The sequence below is a fragment of the Crocodylus porosus genome, unplaced genomic scaffold (assembly GCF_001723895.1).
Source record: "Crocodylus porosus isolate Cpor-Errol unplaced genomic scaffold, CroPor_comp1, whole genome shotgun sequence".
Taxonomy (NCBI): Eukaryota; Metazoa; Chordata; order Crocodylia; family Crocodylidae; genus Crocodylus; species Crocodylus porosus.
Genome location: NW_017728932.1, coordinates 13,589,500 through 13,608,305, shown reverse-complemented (window position 1 = coordinate 13,608,305; position 18,806 = coordinate 13,589,500). Strand labels below are relative to the sequence as shown.

The 18,806-nt window shown below is 39.5% G+C and overlaps 1 protein-coding gene across 5 annotated transcripts in view; it reads left to right on the top strand.

Annotated features, from left to right (window-relative positions):
* The window catches only part of USP32 (ubiquitin specific peptidase 32), a 133,540-nt gene that overhangs the window by 42,877 nt on the left and 71,857 nt on the right, over window positions 1-18,806 (top strand). For all 5 annotated transcript variants that reach the window (XM_019545662.1, XM_019545660.1, XM_019545658.1 and 2 more), the window contains exon 3: window positions 18,465-18,570. In XM_019545662.1, the coding sequence (XP_019401207.1) occupies window positions 18,465-18,570 (106 nt within the window). The remainder of the gene's footprint in view (window positions 1-18,464; window positions 18,571-18,806) is intronic.

Genomic DNA, 18,806 nt, shown 5'->3' with positions numbered 1-18,806 from the left:
GGTGATTTAATTGTTTTTTTAAGTTGTGAAAGAAGCACAATCTGATGTGAGATTGAAAACCTGATTTGATGGTTCAGCGGCAGCTTGCTATTATAATTGTCTTTTGGTTGAGAAAACTTTAACAGAATATTGCAGAAGCTAGCTGCCACTTAAGTATCTTGATTTAAAGTAAAATTGTTGCACCGTTCAACCAAGCATGTAGGACTAGATGAACATTTCCTTCAAAAGTAACTCGTGGAAACTTAAAATTCAGCTTGCAATTATCAGCCTGAGTGTGTGGATAATACCTCTTCAGTGAAACAGTGGTGACTTCTTTCCTCATCAGGAGGGCCATTGAACACCATGCTGTGTCTATAACATTGACTTCTTGCACTGAATGAGAAATAATATGGCTTGGAGTAAGGATGTGAAAGGTTAAATGGTTAAACAATTATATTTATATTGTTAATGCATTACAGTTAACATTTAAAACAGACTACACTGTGAGAATTATTATGTAGTTTAGCAGTACTACTTTTCCAGGCTGCCCTTCCCCGACGCAGGCCAACCCGCCTTGCATGCCACCTGTCCCTTCCACAAGCAGTTTGCACAGTGTAAACCAAAGTGCCGGGGTTGGGGTGGCGGGAGGAGGCAGCGAAGCAGAGCCAAGCCAATCTTTTCCCTGGAGGAGGAGTAGAGACAGGGGAAGGGACGCAGGGCAGGGTGTGATGGCCAGCAGCAGGAGCACCGCTTCCTGCCTGCGTGCATCTCGCCCTGTAGTAAGCAGAGCAGGTCCTGGCTACTCTGCAGATACGTGTTATCAGTTAAATGGTTAACTGATATAATTAAAAGAATTTAAACGGCTAATTTTGTAATGATATTTACATCCCTAGTTTGGGGCATGGTTAGGAACAGATATTCAAGTGAACGTAAATTGCTTTTATGTGATGAGAGAGAGAGGCGCTATCAGCGGAGGAAAGCATAACAAGGGTTGACGTGCTGAAAGGCACAGGATAGGAAAATGATTTTTTTCAGTGGCCTTCTGGACAGATGCAAGCGAGGCAAGATCTTGGGCGTCTTTAAGACAAGGTTAGACGAACACCTTGCCGGGGTTGTTTGACCCCAGTACTCTTTCCTGCCATGGCAGGGGGTCGGACTTGATGATCTGCTCAGGTCCCTTCTGACCCTACAAACTATGAAAGATTGTTTGAGGTTAGAGAAAAAGTTGACATAGGGTGTATATACTAGCTAAAGCTGTTTTAGTCTGTTGCCATTTGTATTTGAAAAGCAGCTATTGATTTCTGTCTTAGGAATTTTGTTTAATATATTTATAAGATTCCATTAATTGTGAAACAGAAGTAGGAGCAGCCCATCTCTACCAAAGCAAGCCAATAATTCTGTTGAAGGAGAAGAAATTGCTGATGGATTTAATTTGCATATCTAAAAGATTTTTTTTTTTTTACATGCTCTTTTATCCATTCCACTGTGAAGCGTGTGTATGCAAAGCATGCAAGGTGAATAAGGAGTGTTTGGGAAAAGGAATATAGTATAGGTCAGGGGTTAACTTACAGCCTGTGAAGCCCATTAGGTCTGGCCTGTGGATGTTGAGCTTCAGCATTTGGTAGTGGGTATTCTTCCCACGTTGCTGTGGGGATGAGGGGGGTGGTGAGAAGCTGCTCACCCACCTCTTACCTGGGGTGGGCTATTCCAACACACAGCTAGAAGAGGTCGCCTTACCTCTGTTATATGATCTTACCTCTGTTATTGGGGAGAGGTTTTTTCTCTCTCTCTGGCACTGTGCATACATATCCAAGTAAAGTGAAGTAACAGAAGCCCAGACAGAATTCAGGGGAATTCAGCTTTCACTTATTAGCTGCATTTTAAATTCCTGTTCTAGTGTAATGGTTGATAAATTTGTGCAAATAACAGATAATACCCTTTGGATGAGAGTTAATTTGATGGTAAAAGGCAAAGAATTTAAATTAGGTGTATAGCTGTGTGACCAGGTTTCCTGGAGAGATCCAAACTTTTAGTGAGCAAACGTGGTTTTGTGAATAAGGAATTATTTGTAATGTTTCAGTGTAAAGCAGTTATTGGAAGCGTTACTGAAATGTAACAAACCGAATGCAGTCCACACATTGGTTCTGTTGTTTATAGCTGTTTTCCAGTGACAAATTTGATCGCCATCATTGATAGAGTAGTGATTTAGTGGACAAAAGAGAGAGGTCATGACGCCTAATACGTATAAACAAATGTTAGAGTTGAAATTCATCTATATAAAAAAAAAAGTCCATTTCATTGTAACCCTGTCATGCCCCATAATGTGCCCCTTCATAAGAATCAGAATAACCCAAACTATATCCAGAGATAAGAATTCAGTTTTATTCATTGTATGTAAATACAGTTTGCTAGGTTTCCAAGATTTCAGCCTCCTTTTTTTAGATACCATACCACTTCCCCATTTATACCCCCACAGCTTTCACTTTTCATTAAAACATGGGGAAGTGCTGTTTCAAATGTGTACTATTATATAGGTGCAATCTGGTACTACTTGGATTCCTTAAGTATTGGTAACACTTAAATATCAGAGGTTTAAATGGTTTCCCTTAGATAATCTGAATCTAGAACCTATCAGCAAAGTGCATCATATACGTAAGTCTCTTTTTCAAAAACTTAAATTTTGCTATTATAAAAACATGTTCTGTTGGGGGAAAAAATGGCTAACAAAATGTTGATCTACATATTTCATCACTTATTGACAGAAACATTGCATATAGTCTTCATTTTTATTAGATTGTGACAACCTAGGTTGCTTGACAGGAAATACTGAACTAAAAGATCTTTAAGACTTGAGAAGGGTTTTTAGATATTTTTACTGTTACAGCAGTGATTCCTTCCATGCTGAAAAAGCTTGCAAGGCTTCTATGGCGTGTTACTTATTCAGATTCTCCTCTGCTTCATTTATGAGAACACATCATCTAACCACATAACCATTTTTTAAAAACTGAACTGCTTTTATCCTACATGCTTGCTAGATGTACTTGCATAAAGTGCAGCATCTACTTATTACTAAAGACAGGTGGTTTCAGAACTGAAAAATGTAACGTACCTAATTTTTAAACAGTCACAATGCTTGTTTTGACCTCTAATCCTGCAACGTACGACAGTGAGGCGGTGCAAAGTCTCACTGACCCCCACAAGCCATCGTGGGCACAACAGTCTGTTCACACAGTGTAAAGTGTAAGATGGTGGCTTTTATTTGTGACTTAGGAAACTTTTCAGGGATTTTATATATATGTGACTTGCAGCTTGAGGAACTCCCAGAGCCTGCCAAAGGGCCAACCTCTTTCAGATTCTAGGTGTTCTTCCATATTGGGATTTGAACAGCATTTCTCATAGCCCATCTTTGCTGAAAGAAATAGATTCTGCTCTACGGTGTACTTTTTAAATTGTTTAACATTTTTCAGGTAGCTGTATTTCAACATAGTGTCAGCTCAGTGATAGACTAGGTTTCAGCAGCTGGGAAATGGCACAGATTGTATTTCCAGAAAAAGCATCAAACAACGGCAGTCCTTTCCTCTCGGCCTTCCTCCTCAATTACGTGGTCCCTCACCGACTGGCCTGCTGCTACATTGGTCTGCGCTCTCTAAGGGGCTTGGCAAAAGGAGTAGTACGCTATGGCTAAAGAAACCATGAATCTGCTGTCCTTGCAGTATGCCTCTCACCTTTCTTTAAACTGACAGCTGAATTAGTGTTGATAGTTTGGCGGCAGCAGATCTAAGACGACACTGAGAAGTGGGAGGGCACAGGATTAACTAGCAGGGACCTCTAGAATAATTCACAAGTCTGAACCACAGCTCAGGAATAATTTAAAGTGAATACTGTCAGTTTGAATTTTAGCTAACTACTGATTTTTTTTTTTTTTTTTCTTCAATTGATATGGTTTTCTGCAGCTCTGCTAATGATGAGTGTTTTCTCTGCAAATGAATAATAGGCCCTAGAGCAGTGTCACCAGACATTTGCTTCTGCAGTATCTCCTTTTCAGCCAGCACGCGCCTGCCCACTGACTACTTCAGCAGCAGCACAGAAATGACTTTCTTTCCATGGGCTTGCGGAAACATCTTTGCGATCGTTTCTTTTTTGCCCCCTGTTCGAATGGGCGCTTCTGGAAAAGAATGAAGGTGCTGCTACAGTAGCTCTGGGAAACGAGAGCATCTTCCTTTGCCCCTTTCATTCAGTCACTGTGCTCTCCATTCCTCAAGGTAGCTTCCCTAGCATTGCTATTCCTTCTTTCCATTGAACAAAGGTGGACTTGTTTTCTTCCTCATTTTTATCTAGTCCTCTGCAATACAGATGGTAGTGAGGAGCCATGCTACTCACTGTATATTTGTACTGGTCCTGTGCAGCGGGGCAAGACACTGGGTACTTTCATCCAATCTTGCTAAAGGGGTTAATTTTATACTAAAAGCTACTGGCTTACACACTATGGACACATACTTATTATTAGCTGTACTAATTTGTTACGTATAAAGCTTCTCTGGTGTCTTCTGTCCAACTACCTTGTTTGTTAATGAATTGTGCCTTTGGAGGAGGAAATCCTCTGTTTTACATATAGGAAAATGAGATAAAAGACTTGAAGTAGTTTCATCAGTGATTGTAGCTAGGCCTAACATTAAATGTCAGGTCCCTTGAAACGAGAACCCGTATTTGAGCCACAAAACTATTTTTTTTTTACATTGTAAAAAGGAGAAAGTAGTAGCTTTACTGTATTTACTGTTGGTGACTTCTGAGTCAGGAAAACACACATTTTTCTTGAACACATTTCTTCCATTCTTGGCATGGAAGATTTTTCTGTAAGCTTGTTCATGCTAGCTGATATCATGTATATTGTCTCAGGAGAGCCTGACTTTCCAAGGTTTATACATAAATATTATTTTAAAGTCTATTTCCCTTCTTCTAAAGTAATTTTTCTGAGTTGGAAGTACTGTACGGAGAGTTGTTTGGGTAATCCGGTTATGTTCGGCCTGGGACAGGTAGCGTTCTGTGATGGGCAGACTTCTGTATAAAACACCACTCCTACAATTTCTGCTTGTTCCTGTCCTGTGCACTTCCAGGTTCAGCTGAACAGTACCCTCTCGCCCACATCAGCAAACATGTGTTTCACACTTCCTTCTCCTAAAGGTGTTTTGTGTCACATGCATATAGTTTCTGTGCTCCCGTGGGATTTGAAACATTGCTTTGCTTGCCCAGTTTTTGAGAGTTGTGGATATTGAGACTTCCATTTTTTTTTGGCTTGTCTTTCGTTTCTTAAACCTTCATTTTGATGCTGTTCTCCTCCTCAAAAACATGTTTTCCTCTATCTTTGCAAAGGAACACCTTTGAACAAACTAGTAGAAAAAGTGGCGCGGTCAGCTTGGCAGTGGATCAGGCATGTCATCTTCATGATGCTTCTGGTCACTGCCAGTCTGAGAAGCAGGAGGACAGGAATGTGCATCTTGATGCTGATCGTAATTCCCAAGCACTTCTTTAATAGGATACCTGCAATACACAGTTCAAGAAATATGCGGACAGCATTTTTTAACCAAGTTTTATACCGATTGTACACAGATAAAAATCAAATCTACCTCTTTTCCTGATCGCTATAAATCTTCCAATTCCCCTTCTGGCAAGTACAAATAAAAAACCAGAACTTGAGTTTATTCATGTGTGTGGGTATTTGTCTTTTACTTTTGAGGACTCCACTGAAATTCTTTCTTTGTTTGCCAATAGGACGAATAAAATTGGGCTCTTATGCATGACAAGTAGCATAATCCCCTTCCTTCTCAGGAAGACATTTAGTATTTGTGTGGGGTAGGCTGGGTTCTAATTAAACAAGGTGGTGAAAACGCCACTCTGACTCTTACTAGGGATATTGCATTCTTGGCATGAAATCATGCCTGAAATTCTTATGCTGTGAGTCATAATAAATAAAAGCTTCAGTGATGGCTTTGATTATGCAATGTCAATACTTTGCAATCCTTTTTCTGCAGACTCGTAAAATGAATAGTGATGGGCTTTAAATTTTTATAATTGTTAAAAAATTGCCACCTTCATGACACTGTTATGGGGGGGCCTATAGAAAAAGGGGGGAAAAAAAGGTGGTCACAATACAGACGTTCACAATTATACAGGCTGTGCAGTCCAGATATATTTTTACCCTTGCCCTAACTAATCGATAGAATGGGCTCAAACAAGAAACTTTGGGTGTGTCCAGATAAGCGCTCACGTCCAGTTTGCGGCGCCTCATACCTGTTTGCGGCATTGCAGCGTCCACGTGATGAACATGCAACTGTGCTCCGTGATGCAAACTTGCAGAACGGTGCCAAAATGTGATACTAAGATGTCTCGGTATAACCTCCCCCCCCTCCAGTCATGCACAAAGCAGTGCGGCACACGTGGAAGCAGCGTCTACCACCAGAAATGGAGCCTGGCCATCCAGAGCCACGCTCTGGATGCCGGCCAGGCTCCACACAGCCAGATCAGCTCTGCCACTGCCCCAGGAGGCCCCCAGGAACCCACGCAACACTGCTGGAGCCACCGTGGGTGCTGGCCCCAGCCTCCCCTACCTGACCTAGGACAATCTGCTGCATGCCGGAGGACACGTGCAGGGATGTGCCCTGGGGCACAAAGCAGCATTTGTGCCCCTGGAAACTCGCACCTGCACATGGGGACTCACGTCCAGTTTGTGTCTTTAATTTCCAGCAGTCTGTTTTACGTTTCCCCCTTTTAATTCTACTTTCTCAGACCTTGACAATTATTCTCTCTGATAGTGTTAAGTGTATGATTGTTCCAGTTGTTTTAGAATGCAGCCATCTGCCATACGTTGGAATGGAAAAACAAATGTTCTTCCTGTGTGATGGGAAAATAAGGGTGATTTCAATATTCAGGAGAAGAAGGAAAAGTTAAAGGCAGATGAATACATTGCCTTATGACTGCACTTCTTGCTTTAGTGGAATTGCAGCAGTGTCCAGTACCACAATAACTACTTCTTGCTTTAACAGGAAGGAGAGGGGCATCTGAAATGGGGTATAGTATAGTTAGAAGCAAAAATGACCAAAACCCACCTGTACTTGTTGATAGTCTGGATGTGAAATCTACTTTCATTTTGATGTCTCAAGGCAGGGAAATTGGATCTTAAAAAAACAGGATAAAACAAAAATCTTGGATGCTGGAGGTCATAACTCCAGATTTTCTTAACTGAAAGATCCTAAAAGTAGTAATCTTGTCATTTACCTGTATCTAGAAGCCATGAGTACTTATTCTATTCTATTCTTTTTTTATTCTTATTACAAGACTGTTCCCTTCATGATAATTAAGCTTTTAGATTTTTATTGATTTTTCTTTTTCTTTTTTTTTTTACTTCTGTCTTTCACAGTGTTTCCTTTTGAAATTGAAATTGCCTGAGCAGAGAAATGTTATTGTTATTTTTCTGATAAAATACATTAGCAGTTAGGGGGAACTTTGAATTAATTGTTACCAAGCACAGGTGTCTCCTAATGGTTTTATTTTGTATCCCCAAAGCCAGCTTAGCCTTAAAACCTGCAATTTGTTTTATTTAGATCATGTATAGATCTGGTATGAAAAGACTTGTTACATTAGTAGTACATAAATTTGCTAAGATTTGGGCTCTTTCTTGAGCTCTCTTTCTTAGTTAGCTTTCACACAGCTGTAGAAAACTGTGCTTCTTAATAATATCTGTACCTTGGGAACAGAGGGGTTTAGGTACTTTTGCTGTTCAGAAAATGCAGTATAACGTCAACACTTGTATTCTGCTCTGAAAGAAAGTAAAGCTGCAGTGAGCAAAGAATGTATTTATTTATTTATTTTTACGTTGGATGTGGGTGTCATTCGTTTACTTCCCCCCCACCCCCCCCGTGGATACATAAAGAGCTGCCAAGAAAGCAGCTGGGTATTTAAAAACTTCTCTGGCGTAGGCTTATTAAGTAGACAGTCACTTTTGGTGTTCCAGGCTCAACTTGCGACAGTTGAGCTACAAATAACTGTTTCTAGGAGTGTGGGAGAAAGGAGGCATGATGGCTTTCTCACAAAGTTACAGAAGTAGTATTCAAATTGATCGTTTGACACTACAGCAGTTCTAGTCTCTGCTGCTGCTGTTCGGGGGGCGTTTTTTGCATTTTGTTTTAATGTACAAGTGCAAGAAGGTACTTCTGTATTTAAATGTTACAGTGTCTGACAGCTTGCCTTTATTTGTTGTTGGGATTACATGGTTTTCAATGCCACTGCTTAGCATTGAGCATAGACACAGATAGATGGCTGTTTCTGATCTTGTGGGTTGCTCCTCTTTTATGGCAGGTTGCCCTGAGCTTTTCTGGGTAGGGTGGGATATAAATCCGGATAATAATAACTTAAGATGGGAGGTAGTTATAGTAACAAGTACGTGAAGTACTTTATTGTCTTTTGTCTCTACTATGAAATAAGTAGTGGTTAATCTAACTACCATGCTAGCTAAGGCTTTTTAAAAAAAACCACACAATCTTTTTTCCCAAGTCTGAAGGAGCCCATTATTGCTTCGTTAATCTCAAGTTACCATTCTGTCTTTTTCCAGATGGGAACTTAACAATTTTTATGTAAAGTGAAATCCTTAAGTATGGCTGATTAAAAAATAATAATAATAATGGAAATCCTAGCATTGTGACTATCCTAGGTCTCTGGCTGGCTCATATAATTTTTTATGGGCCTATTCTTACAGTTTAGTACATATAATATCGATTTTTGGATCCAGAAGCGTTTAGTGGGCATTGGAACTCTGTTGTTATAGTTGTTGCACAGATGCACGTAAGTGCAGTCGCTGCCCTGTGAAAAGCTTGAGATCACAGACTAAGTGAGCTGTCAGTGGTCATGGTGATGGATACAAGCCTCATAGCACATGTACAATTTCCACAGGAATATTTGTTTTCAAAGCTTTTACAATGGCATAAAAGATGCCTACATATGGTTTTAGAGCCACTGCTTTTTTTGGAGAAACTCTTTGCTAGTTGTGCAGTATAAATTAATATAAACTGTTCATATTGTTCACACTTTTAAAGAGATGATAATAATTTATGTAAGAGGAGCAAGATGCCCGTTTGTCTCTATAAATTTATATAACAAAAAATATGGCAAAGTTTTTTCAAAACTAGGTTCATATAATGAGCTCCTTTGCAGTATTGCTAATTAAGCCACTGATTCTGAACTGGGACCTGTGTCGCCAGACATGGGCTAACTGCAGATCTGAGGACTGATCTGCATGGTTCTATGGAGAAATGTGGCTTAAGTAGCAATATGCCGGTAGCATGGCAAACTTTGCATTGCTAAAGTAATTTGTTTAGGTTTGTGCACCTGTAACTCTCTTTTCAGTGTGGTTTTTTTTTGCAACCTAAAGTACGTTCCATGGGGAACTCTAGGAACATCTGAAAAGAAAATATAGCCATCAGAATTGGATGCCTTTTGGGGTTTGGGAGATTTTTCTTGATGAAATCAAACATGGAATTATTCCGTGAGAAAATATTAATTGTGTTGACTTCTACAAATGCTGTGGTGATTTTGTTCAGAAGTGTTCAGCAAAGAATGGTGAACAATAAAAACAGCTCTGTTTATTTGCTGAAACGGTCCAATCTAGTAAGATTATAGTGTCTGTTAAGCATATTGTACTAAAGTTATTGCTGTTTTTAATTTGGGGATTGTTCGCAGACTACATCTTGAATGTTTAAAATAGTGGTTTCAGTATAGCACAGTACTTATGAGAGAGAGCACGCATAAAAGATTCTGCACAAGTGATGTTGGACTTAAAGTATGTATCGTGTTAAGCAAGGAAAGGAGTGAGAATTTAATTATAGGAAGAGAGGCAATGTTTTCAAATGAGATGTAAGAAGTGAAGAGTGACAAGGTGACTTTACAGGAGATGATTTATGAAACAACTGTGGTGAGATAACCTGAAGGCACAGGAAGTAGAAGTTCAGATGAGGGAAAGTATAAAAGAAAGGCAAGATTTCTTATAACTTATGATAGAAATACTCTGAATATTATAATTGTTTCAGGTGTGTTCATGCATCTTTTTATAATGGGGTTAGACAGAGACTAGTAGCTTAGAACAGTATACTTCATCATTATACATGCTGCAGAGCCAAACAGCTAGGAAGGCCTGCATTTTAATTCCTTTAGTTCCCACTAGTGAAGTAAGACTTTTTGACAACAGCCTTGTTCAGTGTTGCAAAAGCTACCGTCTTTTTACCTGCTATGAAACTAACTGTGCAGTCAGATTTGTTCCCATCCCATTTCGAGATGTGCTGTTCCAGTAAAGGTGGTGGCGGCGGCAGTAATATTATTACCAGTATTATTAATAATGATGACGATATTAATGATAAGCTCAACTGGCCCCAGAGTTGCTCCAACCCTCCCTTATTTCTGGGTGGGGTGAGACCAGGATGTGAGTCACAGAGTCACTTAAACATTCTCCATTAGCATCAGAGCCTGACAAGAGGGTGCTGTTTTTGGTGATCCTGTTGAGCCCTGTTGCATATAGGCACAGGTATTATGTAATAGCGGTGAATTTTTGCTTCCCCTTTCTTATGTAGGGGACAAAGGGGGAGAAGGAAGATGTATCTAGGAAATTAGAAAATGCAACTTTCTCCCTCTTCTGAAAACCTTACCTCCTAATTTCTAGCCTGCGGGGATTCTCCTTCAACTACTGATGCTGGGAGAAGGTCTGAAGCATATAATATAGGAATTGCTTATTGCAAATAGAGTGTACTTTAAAATGGTCAGCATCTTAGGAATGAAATGGCCCTTCTTGATGTACATGCTAGGGAGTATTTCGGGTCTGCTAAAATTTATGCTCATGGATTTAGTTTATCAATTTGCTAAGGCCTTCCCTTGAGTGACTTCAATAAGCACCAAGAAAAATGCATATATAAAAATAACTGCCTAACTTTCTTCACTTCCCTGCTATTTGACATTTGAATCCAGGCTCTCATCCAAAAGAAGTTACTTAACTTTTTATTTAAAAAGGCTGCATTTAACGTGGTAAGGTGACATTCCTATAAAATTTAATAGTGATTGTTCAATCTGAGGGAGAGTTTCTAGTGCTCTTTTTATATTCCTAGCCAAGCTTTTCTGATCAAAAACAGCTATCCTAAGTGAGGATGGCACTCAGCTGGCTAGCTGAGCTAACAACATATTTTTAAATATGTTCTTAAGTGCTTTGAATTATTTCCTTTGTCTGCTAAACGTAAATCACCTGCATATACAACATAGCCTTGGAGGCATCTTACATAATCAAAACGATTAAGAGTAAAAGGTGTGGAATTTTAAATTGCTGCCGTGACAGTGTGCATGGAGTGCATACAATCACTGTACCCAAATAAGCACAAATTTAGCTTTCATAATTTAGCCCCTGGAGCATTTGTAAATGGATTAAACTGCAGTAATAGAAGAGGATGATCTGAGCATCCTCTGGGAAACTAATCTATTTTGGTAGTGTTATGTATCAAACAGAGTGGAAGGAAATTGGAGGTTCTGCATAATACCTTGCTTAAAATCTGCTCCATCTGTACTCAAACCTGCATTTGAATGTACATGCCTGTGGACATCTTGTATTACAAGGGAGAGAAACAAAGATGATTGGGTAATGATAAGGAGCAGCAAAGGACTTACCTGAAATGGCATAGGAGGGTATGTCCAGGTACTGTATGTATTTCTCCTTTTAAATATGACTGGTGCAGTGTCATTCCTGGAAGCCAGCATAATAATGCTGATGGGGATAGGGCACTGGCATTTTTAACACCAGATTATCTGATCCGGTTTGAAACTGTTTGAGAATAAATGCTGTAAATATGGATAAATGTTCATACCCTGTGTAAGTAGTACTCTATTTGCACTGCTGGAACAGCAGCAGGAGATTTTTCACTCGAAGTCTGGTGTTGACCAGGTATGAGTTGCACTCGTTGCTGATCAGCATGAAATGGTTAAAACGCTGAAACCAAATTATTGCTTTCAAAAAACCTGAGCTCCATTTGTGCTGGGACCATAAACATTAAGGACACAGAGAAGATGTTGCTATGGTGGGCTCCGCTTTCTTACTCTGCTGCTACTCATTTAACAGGCCTCCTATAGATTGTGTTTAGCGGGGCCTGGGGGGACTTTCTACTCTTGGGGAGAGCTGAAATGGTGTTCTGGACTGTCTAATAAACACCAAACTGGTACTAGGAAAGGTATTCACATGCCTGGGATGCAGTTGAATGCAGTCATGAACAGCAGCATCTCATCTAGGAAAAAAACTAACAGAAGATGAAGATAACCATAAAGGAAAACAGGTAGCTTTGCAGAAGCAAAAACACAATTCTTATTGGAGACTTTGGGGAATTCTGATAGGCAAGCTTTAGTAGAGCCGACTTCATGAGAGTAGTTCAGTAACACTTGTTGTCCCCACTCTTCGTTTCACTCTACCACAGCCATTATTAAGATCGGCTTCCTGTATATTCTCTGCTCCACCAAAAGGTGAATGCACAGAATCGCAGTTTTCATTAGACTGTGTACTAGGTAGGAGGGTCAGTTGCCAGGTGAGGATAATAGAAATGGCATGTTCTGGTCCCAGTTCAGTAACATCCAGGGGTCTGGACTACCCAGGAGACCCAAGGGTTATCCAAAAGTGAATGGAAATTGACAGCCCGAGTTTTGGGGGTTTGTCTGCGGGAGTGATTTCCCTTGCTTTACAACAGGAGAAATTTGTTTTCTTCAAATCTGTTTCACTCAATCTGTGATTAAGAAACTAGGATTGATTTATCCTGGCAGTAGAAATTGATTCAACTCATACAAACTTCACGGGGGCAATGGCATTCTCTTCCTGTCCATCCCCGATGGGTCTGTTTCTATCCACAAGCAGACTGAAGCACCATTGTAACCGATCTCTTGATCTCCCTAACCAGAATTTCCTTTCTTGGAGCAAGTTCAGAAAAATTTTCCTAACGTGAAATTCTTAAGCAGGCCGTAAACCTAGAAATTATTGAGAACACAAGCAAATTGCTGCTGAGGGGCGATATATTTGATGAGCTATTAGCTCAGGAGTGTCAAGATCTCTGACTGCTGGTTTCATTTTTGGCCTTCTCTCAGCAGTCCAGGAGAATCTTTTAAAGGGCAGGTGATGTGCACTAAAGCTCTTGACCTCACTAATGCGCACTTCTGTCTTGTGTGCTAGGCACAGACGATTGTTAAGTTAACGTCTCCATGCGTCCTGATTGCTCCGTCATGAAATTCAGTTGCTGGTGGCCCTTCCGTTCACCAGCAGTCTTCCTCCCCTTAATGTAAGAGAAATGATGCCAATAACTTACAGGTAATTTGTAAAACAAAACCAAAACCAAAATGAACTAATTCCTACAGACGCTTTCCCAAAACAGTGATGCAGTCTGCTGCAATTTATCTTGCAGATCAAACTCTGTGCCACATGAATCATGGAACATAATTATTGTGTAATCTGATATAATGAAATGACAGAAATAATAAGTTACTGTTCAGTGTTCTGCAAGCTGAAATTATATCTGGACATTTGGCTCCTACCAGCCTGTCTTTTAGGGCTCAAGGCTGCTGTGAAACTTAGGAGATCCTGTAAAGTTTCACGTACATGGGAAAACCAGAAGGTGATGTAGGTTTGCTTGCTTTGTTGCTGCCCAGAATGTTTCAAGTGCTGGCAACCCTGCAGCCTTCACTAGCCCTCTAAAAAACGTATTGCTGTGTGTTCTCATAAACTTATACTACAAACATATGGCACAAGATGTTGCTTTCGCTAGGTGAATACTTAAGTGTTCTCAGACTCGACCTGTATAGAAGTTATTCAAAAAACTCCCAAATGAGCAATATAACAGAACTTCAGTAAATAACGCCTGCAGCTTTTCATAAGGATGGTAATCTATGAAACACTGAAATGCACAATCCTTTTAATGTAAAGTTTGATGTTTGCAGAAAACAAAAACAGTATTTTTTTTAAGATTGTGTTAAGTAAAGATTTTGCTCTATGCTTAAAACTAGGGAGGTGACATTTCACAAATGTTAAGATCTCTTGGAGTTGGATGACAAACCTTTCCCTTGTAGCTTGGTATGTAGAATCTGTGATTGTTTTGAGTGTATTGTAGGGTATTATGATTACCCTTGAGGAAAGAGCTGCACTAGCATTGCATTTCCAAGTACAAGTCAGGAAAGGTCATTTGTCAGATAAAAAGATACTTTGTGTGGGACAGTATAAAGAGAAAAATATGAAGGTAGAGGAAAACGCTGATCGTTTGCCTGTTTTGTTAATCTTTATATTCTCAATACTAGTTGGTGAAAATGCAGGATATTTAAATGACCAGGATTTTGATTTGTTATAGCACACTTACAAGTACCCTCTTGCAAGCAAGTAAAATCACAAATAAATTTGTAAATTAATTAAAAATCAGTAGAAACACAGCTGAGCTCTGTCATCTTAAATTATTTTCCACTCAACAGTTTAAAAAAATCCTGTTTCTTTTGAAGTCTGTTTCCAGTTTTATCATTTATTCTAGTGGGTGAAAGTAATAATTACAGGGCCAAATTTTGTTCTGCTCTCAGTGTAAGCTGCATTAATTCTGTTGAAGTCTTCACGTTGAGATTTCTTGGCTTGCAATTAGAGTAACAAATATTGATGTCTGTCAGGTCTTTCTGGCACGCAGCCTCCTTACGTATAGATCTGAGTGAGTTGGTACTTCTGTTTTTCCTCTTTTTGGAGCACTAGTGTTCATGTTTTGCAAAAGAATTACAGTCTGGTGAGAACTGATTGCCTTTTATTAGGCTTTTTGTTAGAATGCTGTTGTGCTGTCCGGTTCCCTTGAGAATAAAAGACTATAACTGATAATGGATTGCAGTTGAGTGAGCAACATGTCCTACATGGTTATGACCATCATGTCTCCCACAAGGTTATCTAAATGCTCTTCTGAAATACTTTTAAGTGCAGTTTAGCTTAGTAAAGGTAGAAACTTGTAAGCATTTAAAAAAACCCACTCTAATCAACCAAAACAAAACCTACTGAGCTCTGGACACCTCAGTTTTAGAGGTCTCATTCATTATTTGATACACTCCAAGTGCTGCTGTAATGCATGTTTTTTCCATACGACTGGTGGTAGCATTAAAGACTGGTGCCATACCAAATTCACTTGCCCCCTGTCATTGTAAAATAATTCCCAGTTCCTCAAAGTGAGTAGAATATGCACGTTTCCTGTCGATGGTAAGAAAATTAAAGTTCATCTAGTATAGCACATGATGGGTAGCTGTATAATATGTAGGATCATTCTTGTACAGGAAAGGTGTGGCTGTTTGTTGCATTTAGTGATAGTAGGCAGCGGTTGATCATTCTGGTTCATGGCGTATGCATGAAAGGTCACCCAGACTTTCGATGCATGGACCTAGTCAGGAGTACGGAGCAGCGGAAGCTGCCCAGACCTTCCGTCCCCACTTTAGACCATTGAGACTGTATCCAAAGGCCAGACTGAGTCCGTATGTTCAGTGCCTTGATAGCTGCAGTTATACGTGCATCCGGGAATCGAACCCCGATCCCACGTGGCAGACAAGGTTTCCACCACATGAAAAGAACAAGATGTTAGCTTTTTCAATCATGTTGTAATAACATTAAGCAAGCCATACCCATGCTTCAGTTTTTGAGTATGCAAGGGAAGCTGTGCAAACTGAAAGGGGAACTCTCTCTCCTTTCCTCTTTCATTCCAGGTCAGGCACTTCCCTTTTTGCTTTGAAAGTGCTCCAAAAGACTAATATGGCCTGTAAAGTCAATATTTGCCGTCTCCGCTCATGTTGATTCTTCAGGTCTCCCTGATTGTAATGCCATTTTTAGGTTTTCTGCTTTCCAGTTTCTGTACTGGCCTACAAATGTACAGTATCAATTGAGAAGCAAGGTGTGCAATTTTGTGGCAACATGGAAAACTATTTAATGCATCTTTAGCTGTCCTTCAGTGAAATCTAATAGCTGGAAGTAAGATGGACCAGTTCTCCATGGGTCGCTTGAAAGTGTTCCAGGGACTCGCAGTAGTCCACAGATCGTTTGGGAGCATGTACCTTAACGATAAACACATGGCCTTCTTGCTCCTAGGTCGGGGTGGGCAAAATGCAGCCCAGGGGCCGGATGCAGCCTGCCAGGCTATTGTATCCAGCCCACAGGGCCCCTAAAAAATTTAGAAAATTAACATTTATCTGCCCTAGGCTGCCTGTCATGCGGCCCTTAATGGCTTGCTGAAACTCAGTAAGCAGCCCTCTGCCCTAAATAATTGTCCACCCCTGTCCTAGGTCTTATTCATGCTTTTATAGCTGAATTGGTGTACATTACAGCTTCGAGCTGAAACTGGTTTAGTGTGATGGCTTGTGCCTCATCTTTGAGCTGCACGTGCCAGACGTACGTAAGGAAATGGAAAGGGTGTAACTGTTAACATGGAGCTGTTAAGGATCATACATGAAATGGAGGATATTTCTACATTAATTTTTAAGGCCCAGTGACCTCCTAATGTATCTGTTCACACTGGTAGGCACAAAGGAGTGTATTGATAGCTGCAATTGAAGACGACAATAGCTTTGTTTGCATTTCTGAAGGCATAGTTTCAGGTGTTAAGATTAGGCAACTAATGTTGTTGTTGTTGTTATTGTAAATGTGATTAATTCATTTTAATATTATGATTATTAATATTATATTAGGGAAATATTTGTAGAAGGCAACATCTTAACTATTATGCTGATTTGTTTTACTGCTATCAAAGGCTATTCTCTTTTTTTTAAATGTTTTTTTACAAAGTAAAAGGAGGACTTCAGGCAATTGCTGCTGAGCACAGAGTCTGCCAGCCAAAACCATAAGCAACACAAGATCATTTTGTTCTGTTGTGTGTGACAGTAATAGTTCCCCATCAGCCAGACTTAATACTCTTTTCTTTATGGTTAGCTCCATGAAACAGTATCTGGTTTAAAAAAAAGAAAAAAGAGAAAGGGAGAAAATGTGTAGGTTTTTTTTAAAGTAATTTTTTCCAAAAGAGTGCAACTTTCAATTGTAATATCCAGTTACTTCTCTTTTTTAATCGTGCAAAGGAACTGATGCTTGCTGGTTATATGGGAGGAGGGCATTTGAATGGATGGACTTTGCTTATGTTTAGTCTTGCTGGAAATATGTTCATTTACTAATCTCCCCCTTTTTTTCTCTAAAATTAGAGGGGGGAAATCAAGTAAGTAGCATTTGAAATAAATGAGTTAATGATTTTTTTTATTTACTAAAAATAATTGTTGTTTGTTCTACAGTTGCGTCCTGCTTGAATATCATATCTATAAATGTTGAGTCAGTTAAATCTCCTGACAAACTGTAGCGTTCTGCATACTTCCTGTTGTATGAAAAGTAAAGGTTTCGATCATACAGTTGAACACTGCATTCCTAGGGGCTGACTTAGGACATTTATCTCCCTTCAGAAGAGTTCTTCATTTCCATTGCCACCTGCAGATGTTTATAGAACTTCAGCAATTGCATGGGTTTTAATGAAACTTTAATGCATGGATATTGGCATGTATTTTTCCTAGGTCAAAATATCAGTGGAACAAAATCCCTTGCTTTTGCAAGCATGAATAAGTTTTGGTAACCTGCATTTTATTTGATTTGATTTTTTATTTATTTATTTAGTTAGTTATTTATTTTTGTACCACGAACTTCTGTTCATGTTTTTTCCCATTAAAGTATTCTTGGTGGAATTCCCACTACAACTCCAGATAACCTAACCATTATTTAAAAGCTGTCATTTAGTTTTCAGTAATGCAGTACAGCTACTTTAAACTCCCAGGGATAAAATTTGGTACTCTGGACCAGTGGGGTGTATTTTATGTATTCCAGCTTGTAGTGGTAAAGCAAACTGCTCATCTTGTCTTGGATCTCTTTCTGACCAAAAAAAGTTCTCGTTCAGACTATGTACTGAGATCTTCCTTTTTAATCTCTTCTATGAAAGCCATTGGTCAGGATGAAAAACGCTTTAAATGTGGATGTGCATGGATTTCTTTGCCAATAGAGACGAACCCTGTGGAGGAGAAGAAACAGCGCCTCCCCTGCTCACCCCCATACATAAACCAGAAACCCTGTCAACAGTTTCTCTATGCCAACAGTTTATGGGTGAGAGGTGGGTGTGTAAAAATGTTTTTCACAACCACTCAAGGCAAAACTTCCCTTCTGGGTTTAGCTTATCTTGCAGAGGCTCTTCTTGTAGCTATTGGGCTGGCTGAGAAATCCTAGCCAAGCTACCTGGCGAGGTATGGATCATAAAATCTTCTAGTATAGAAGAGGTGATTATTTTGAAAGAGGCAGAGAAATGATGCCTGGCTATCACTTGTTGCTTTTTTCTCCTCTTCGTATCTTGGGTTTTTGTCCAGCAGTTTAAAGACTGGCACTAACTGTTTTATTTTGTTACTCCTAGGTTATTTACTGCTCGTTTGGGGGAACATCCAAAGGACTATATTTCAATAACCTGATAGTAGGTTTAGTCCTGCTTACAAGAGGCAGAGAAGAAGAGAAAGCAAAATGTAAGTAACATCAGCCTAACAAATGTGTATAATAATATAGAATATATAAAACATGCGATTTTCAGTTGCCATATATTCAGGAAGTGCATTTGTATTTTAATATGTAAACTCGGAAACATTCAATTGGCTAATAAAGGTACAATGTAATTCAGTGTCCTATTAACTGAAATTTCAGTTAAAAACATTTTTTTAAATGGTGCAACTTGGTACACATTCAGGATGTTTGGGTTTTACAG